This window comes from Sinocyclocheilus grahami, unplaced genomic scaffold (genome assembly GCF_001515645.1).
Source record: "Sinocyclocheilus grahami isolate Dianchi unplaced genomic scaffold, SAMN03320097.WGS_v1.1 scaffold1694.1, whole genome shotgun sequence".
Lineage (NCBI taxonomy): Eukaryota > Metazoa > Chordata > Actinopteri > Cypriniformes > Cyprinidae > Sinocyclocheilus > Sinocyclocheilus grahami.
This window is the reverse complement of record NW_015506873.1, coordinates 156543-163823: the sequence shown is the minus strand read 5'-3', so window position 1 is coordinate 163823 and position 7281 is coordinate 156543. Positions and strand designations below refer to the sequence as shown.

At 35.4% G+C, this 7281-nt stretch overlaps 1 protein-coding gene across 1 annotated transcript; it reads right to left on the bottom strand.

The window, feature by feature from the left end:
• Positions 1-622: 622 nt before the first annotated feature.
• On the bottom strand, positions 623-5798 carry LOC107572089 (fetuin-B). The gene is made up of 7 exons (XM_016258503.1): positions 5514-5798; positions 3784-3897; positions 3561-3639; positions 2414-2580; positions 2222-2335; positions 2009-2104; positions 623-962 (listed from the first exon to the last, which is right to left on the bottom strand). The coding sequence occupies exons 1-7, from the start codon at positions 5712-5714 to the stop codon at positions 822-824; spliced, it is 912 nt and encodes a 303-aa protein (XP_016113989.1). The 5' UTR covers positions 5715-5798; the 3' UTR covers positions 623-821.
• Positions 5799-7281: the final 1483 nt, after the last annotated feature.

The window sequence follows — 7281 nt, the reverse complement described above, 5'->3', positions numbered from 1 at the left end:
GTCAGCTAAATATCTACAGCGGATCTAAATATTTATAATTAATTATAACTAGTTATGATAAATTTTTCATATTTCCCCATGAGCTGATTCGCTACAGATGTTAAATAATTATTCAACTCAAATCTCATAGGATTTCTAAAGTAGGCCTAATACATTGTGTTCCTGCAGTCAGCCATTCTTAGACTGTATATTTTTAAGGAGGGTGAATATCACAAAAACGTCCCAGTTAGCTCATTGGTTAGAAAAATGGTTGTATTGTGACAATTCCATTAAAAATATTTAGCAAATGAATATTCTCATTAATACAATTATTCAATTATTATTTTTAATAATTAATTTATCATTATTGACAATTATAATTGCGCTTATATTAAAAGCAATATAAAAAATGACTAAATAATAATGTATTTGACTTCCGATACTTGATTTATTTTATTTTTTTCACATTGCAGTATTGATGCTGACAATATATTTTTCCTTTATAGTAATGAGAATATGTAAAAGGTTTAGGTGTAATTGTCATGAAAACAATGTCCAATGCAAAAAAATAAATAAAAAAGTGAAACACTTTCTTAAGTGAAATATACTTTTTTGTTTTCTATTTCTATTTTTTATGGTGAAATATGACTCTGGCATTTTTTTAAGGTTTTCTGAAATTCTGTGCTTCTGTTAAGAATTTCTTTATTGATATGTTACTGTGCCTAGGCGAAAAACCTATATACTTGAAAAATCTCAATCTGAAAATGAGAGCACAGACCACATTTGTCTTTTGGGAAATTCGAGTGCTTGTTTATGGATGGCCGGGTTTTAAGTGATTTCAATCAGAAATTCAGCTCTGTCAATCCAAGGTTGTGTCGTCTCTCCCCCGGGCAGCTGCTGGCCATGGGCTGGACTCTGGGGGCAGTTTGGATGGGTGGAGGAGAGAGAACATGTACTGATCCTAAAGGTCCTTGTGGAACAGCCTGGAGAACATCAAAAGTAAAATGAAAAATCACAAACCGGTCTTTCACTGGTTCAGATACTTTTTGTTTGCTCTGGCTGATTTAAAGCAGTACATACAAATCCTCTATACTGAAACTTTAGTTTGTCAAGTTAGTTACACTATAATCTATCAGAACCTAACAACACTCTTTAGTTAGCTTTGAGCTCATCCACTAGCTTACTTCTAAAAGCTGACTTTTAGCAGATACACTACTGTTCAAAATGTTTTTTTTTAATATTTGAAAAAGTTTTTTATTTCAAATAAATGCCGTTCTTGTGAACGTTTTATTCATCAAAAAAAAAATAATATTTTGGTTTCCACAAAAATATCAAGCAGCACGATTCCTGCAACAGGAGCAGGAACGTTCATCTCCAGCCTGTCCTGTCGTGAATATCTTCTTTTGTGTTCAACAGAAGAAAGAAACTCATACAGATTTGAAATAACTTGAGGGAGAGTAGATGGCAGAATTTTCATTTTTGGGTGAATTATCCCTTTAACCTTCACCCTTTTCCAAGATTTCAAACAAGATGTTTTCCTTATCATTTTGGACATCCTTTTTCACCACTGACCCATTTGACATTTTCATGCAAGAACGGTTTGAGTCTCAGGACCAGCAGGGATTGTCGGTGTGGGGCGTGAATAACCAGCGCTCTCTTCCACCTTCAATACCACGACTCAGGTGAGACCCTTGAGCAAGAACCGAACCCCCAACTGCTCCCCGGGCACCGCAGCAAAAAAAAAAAAAACGGCTGCCCTATGCTCTGTGTGTGTGTTCACTGCTCACTGCCGTGTGTGTGCACTTGGATGGGTGAGATGCAAAGCACAAATTCCCAGTATGGGTCACCATACTTAGCAACATCTCACGTCACTGTTTTTTTTTTTTTAAAGAACACTCACCTTTATGTCCTGTTTGACATCACAAAGTCGGTTCAGTGAGAGGACATACCCTTCCTGCATGTCTGCGTTTATCTGCTCTAAGTTAGTAATATTGCTACTTGTCACTCCTCAGCAATACAAACCACTCACCATTGGTTGAAATATTTCACATTTGACCTCAACTGGAACTTTAATCTCCAGCCCGTGATCAGCATTGATGTGTGAACCAGTGCAAAACCCCTTGTGCTTTAGACAATAGAAAGAAAGGTTACTGCACTTACAGACATTTTAATGGCAAAGTCATTACATTAAGCAAGTTTAAAGAGTGTTCTTCATTTTATATGGATCTGCATGAGTTCTTACAGCTGACTCCGAGTCCTTCAGCTTGCATTGCGTGAGCTCAATATCAGCAGTGCTTTTCTTGCAGTCAGTATCTTGAATGGTGAACTCCACAAAGTAAGATGGACCCACAACCCACTGCAACACACAACACATCTCCTGTCATGTATGCAGGACAGAATTAATTTATCAGTTGATTTATTGGCATTGACATACCTGCATGCTGGCTGCTGTTATATTCAGAAGAGCAAAGAAATGTGGGAAAGCATTCTCTTTGTTAAATTTCTGCAGGGCCAGCTTTGTGGTCTCAGATATAACTGGATCATCTAAGTGTTCTGCAGTTGGACAGTCAGGGCAAGTGTTTACTATAGCTCGAGCTGCCACTGTAAAACAGTGAGACCAAGTCAACATTTTACAAAGTACACATTTTTAAAAAGCATTATACCTATGGACAAAGCATTATATAAAGCCACAAATCTACAAATATTGTCACTGTGGACTAATAAGTTGAATAACATGTATAACATGCTTTCCTCTGTTAAAAATTCTCTCTCATACAGCTCTTTGTGTCTTTTACTGTGAGATGTTTTCATTTTCTAGATTAATCTGGGGACTCCTGAGCTTCTAGACATCTAACCAAAGGTTTCTTGCATATATTAACTTTCAACTAAATGCCTGCAAAATATATGTGGTATATATACAGAGTTCTAGCATGAAACTCTAGATGGCGCAGTCTGATAGGTCTAATTCAACCTGACCTAATGACATCATTATCATATGGCACAGCTGATTGGTTCTCTCCTGTATTGGTAGCCAATGAGCTCGCTGCTCAACATTCAAATATATGACTAATGCTTGCTGTAGCAGTTGCAGCTTGCTTCAGAAACCCTCCACCTTCCCCAGCTCCACCTGTATAGATCTGCTACGAGGTGATTCATGTATGTTATATGTGCAGCAGCAGTATATCTTACATGCTCACAGCAGCATGTTTTGGATGTATTGGCAGTAGCAAGTCTCGGTACTTGTTCTGCCGCAGCAGCAGACAGTGTAGCAGATCTATTCCGCCAAGACCAAATACATTAACATTGTCATGTACATTACCATGCCAATCCCTCCGAGAGTTGTGATGACAGAAATGTCTTTACTGCTACAAGGACATTTTAGGTAACTTTACAAAGAAAATTACATATTTTAGTATGGAAGAAGTGATTTAAACCCTTTGACAAAACATGAGCAGCACATTTCTGCAACTCTCCAGAATGCCTCGCCACATAGACTTCAAAATCTCAGATGTAACTATTTTTAATGGTAATGGACAGAACAATCCATTAAAGTCAGAGTCGTTAATGCAGTCACCGCACACCTTGTTGGATGGTGCAGTTGTAATTCTGAACTTTGATGGAGCTCTGAAGGGAAACCGATGCATCACACGTCCCAAACACCTAATAGAGTTTAGATAACAGTGAACTCTTTAGTCAAACAGAATATAAACATATACATACTTACATACAAGTATTTGAATGTGAAAAGTCTGTTAACTGGCCAGTGAAGTTCTAATGAACTGGTCTACAGAGTCAATCACATACCGGCAGATTACCAATCCCCTTAACAGCACAGGATTTCCATTTTCTCCGGCTGATCACATGACACTCTGTTTCCAGTACATCTATCGTCAGCTGTAAATGTCTCACACCTTCCGCCTTTGTTAGAAGCAAACATGACATTAATTAAACTAGCATTAAATAACATTTCAAAGATCCAAGCTTCATAATTTATCTTTATGGTGGAAAATAATAAAAAGGATCACATTTTATGTTTGAACAATATCTGATCATTTGATTTTTGACATGGCAATGTAAATTCAGATTGCATGTTTTTTTTGTTTTTTTTTTAGTTCAGTTCCAAATAAAATACATATTTGGTGGAAAATAAAAATGTACACTTTTTCACATTAAAAGAATTATTTGAAAAATAGATTTTTTTTTGACAATGGAAATATTAATTTAGAATGCATGTCAGATTTCGGTTCCATAAAACGATATATTTGTAAAAAAAAAAGAATAATAAAAAAAATTATCTGATAGTTTGATCTTTTTTATGGCGAAAAAAACTGAAAACTTCAAAAGGTTTGTAATTATACTTTTCATCTTAAAATTTTTTTGTTAAAAATAGTAAGATATGTACACTTATGTATTCAGTGTTTGTGTATCTTCCATTTATTCCATATCTTTTGAACTCTTTTTGAAAATTAAAAAAAAATTAATTGGAATTTTTTTTATATATATATATTTGTACATTTTTCATATATATATAATATAATGTAGTTTTTTCCTGCAGTTTCTCCTGCCTTCCAGTGCGGTTTATTTTTGTTTAATAAATATACCACTAGCTCTGGTCACCAGCTGCGAGTCAACTTGAAATGGACTTGTACTCTCTGATGGGAATCTGTTTATTTAGCCTGCTGTGTTCACTGGGATGTATGCATTCGTGTTGGAAATCTTGTTTCTGTACACACAGTCCATTTTAATGCTGCAACATGCAATTCCCTCCACCACAGGCATCAATCAGTCATTCCTTTAGTTTAATATAGTGTATTTTAATATACCAGCATGTATGAACCTGAGAAGAGGATCAGTTAGGGAAAAAAAAATGTATAAACAATGTACAGACAGTTTGAAAAGTAAAAAAAAAAAAAAAAGCAATAATGATACAACATTCTGAAACATAGTCAGGAAACATTTTGTGTTTGGAAGAAAAAAACTTTTAGTAAACATTTCAACACAAATAAATGATAATTAAACATGTTGAAAAGTTTATATATGGAAGACATAAGATGTAGATGTTATTACTTTGTAATTTATTTTACCATTACTTTTAACTCTACTTAAAGGTGTAGTTCACCCAAAAATAAAAATTCTGCCATAATTTACTCACCCTCATGTTGTTCCAGAGCTGTATGAGTTTCTTTCTTCTGTTGAACACAAAATAAGATGTTTTGAAGAATGTTGGGAACCAAACAGTTGACAGTATTTTTTCCCCCATACTATGGAAGTCCATCAACTGTTTGGTTACAAAATATCTTCTTGTGTTCAACAGAAGAAAGAAACTCATACAGGTTTGAAATAACTTGAGGGAGAGTAAATGATGGCAGAATTGTAATTTTTGGGTGAATTATCCCATTAACCTTCACCTTTTTCCATGATTTCATACAAGATTTTTTCCTTGTCATTTTGGAAATCCTTGTTCACCACTGACCCATTTGACATTTTCATGCAAGAACCTATTCAAATGCATCCATACTAGCATGAACACTCACCTTTATGTCCTGTTTGACATCATAAAGTCGGTTGAGTGAGAGGACATACCCTTCCTGCCGGTCTGCGTTGATCTGCTCTAAGGTCTCCTCCGCTGCCTTCACCACAGCGGCGTCTTGGCATTCAGCTGGCATGAGGGAGGAGCTGCCGTGCTGCCAGAACACACACACCAACAACACCAAGAGCAAAGGCTGCATCCTCATCTCTGTATTTCTGAAACCCTTTTACTAGAGAGCCATCAAAGACATCACAGATGAAAAATACAGTTCAACTGTTACACAAAAGACTGAACTTTCACCTGCAGCTATCAGCAAACACAGTCTTTATCTGCTACTGCTCTATATGCTCCTGTTTGCTTGATGGTAAACAGTGATGCAATACAGGCCAAAACTACAGAACTGAAGATTTGACACACAGCAGCCCTCTTTACACCTGCCATTAACATGTTTCATATCCAGAATACTTTCATTACATTAGCATACGTTGACCAAAGCAGTTTGCATCATTAACAAAATTACTGATGGATCTCCCACATGCTTTATGTTTTTACAAAGGAAAAATGGTATCTATTGCATTCACCTTCTTTATGAACATTTCACCAGGATAACAAACTCAATCATAGGAAGACAGGAAATGAAAACAGGCAATTGACACAAAATACATATAGATACAACTATAGAATTCATATATACAGTTAGGACGTGACAGTAGTACTGCTACTGTAGTTGCATTCATTTGATTAATTAATTCATTTACTACATGAGTGACACTGATTTGTCAAGGTGCACTAAGTAATTTTTCTGCTGTATTGATCAGTAAAATCACTTGGTGCACTTTTAAATTGAACAGAATAATTTTTTGCAATTACCTTTTAAAACGCAAACAATTTTAAGCATCGTCTTTGCCTTGTGGATCTACAATAACCAACATGAGAATCTAAAACACAAAAATGTAAGAACTAACAATTAAGAACTAGTTAAAATGCTAGTTAAAGCTAAATACCAGTTCTTCTTTACTCTGTGTATTTATAGTTTGTGTTTCCGTTCAGTCTATTATTATCTTGATGTGTGCTATTAACTTCTGTTTTTGAATAAATGCTAAAATTAGAGATGAGAGAAACAAAGCGTTTCGAAACTTTGAATAAACTGAACCAATTGCTTCACAAAAAACGAAGCACTTAAAACTCCACATGCTGGTGATGCCTGCTGGTCAGAACAGTGCAAATAACAGAAATATGCATAAAACAACCTTTATGCTTTTGTTCATTTTATGCAAAGCTTGGTTTTTCAGGCCATTAAGAGACTATTAACTACAACTCATCATTTTTATTATACAAATGTGTCATTAAAATGTCTACAGATTTATAAAACTGATTCGAGATCAGCTAAAAACCATATAGACACTGCTTCATCGGTTCACTGAGCTCGCCATAAGCGAACCATTGAAACTTTAAAATGTTTCAAATCAGTTATGACACAACTAAGCCTTATCTATTGAAGTCATGTGACTTTGGCAGTTTCATACACACCAAATCACTGGTTCAAAACAAATGATTCACAAAGGTTTTAAAGCTTCACAAAGCAGTGTTTCGAAAGCGCCCATCACTAGATCCTGCTATTAGATCCTCACCTCCGCTACCCTCCTTCCACTGCACCGTGTCACCATCAGCAGATTACCACAAACAATCAAAAAAAGGTTCTGGCCCTCAGTTTGTAAAACAAATTCTATTACATTTATTTATAAAGTGCTTTTCAAAATATACAGAGTGCC

What these genes read in the sequence shown, in the direction of transcription:
- LOC107572089 (XM_016258503.1), bottom strand. Translation starts at nt 5,714, where the DNA reads ATGAGGATGCAGCCTTTGCTCTTGGTGTTGTTGGTGTGTGTGTTCTGG. An exon ending in TAACAGCAGCCAGCATGCAG is followed by an intron (nt 2,336 to 2,413) that starts GTATGTCAATGC and finishes TGTGTGTTGCAG; the next exon opens with TGGGTTGTGGGTCCATCTTA. An exon ending in TGAAGGACTCGGAGTCAGCT is followed by an intron (nt 2,105 to 2,221) that starts GTAAGAACTCAT and finishes TATTGTCTAAAG; the next exon opens with CACAAGGGGTTTTGCACTGG.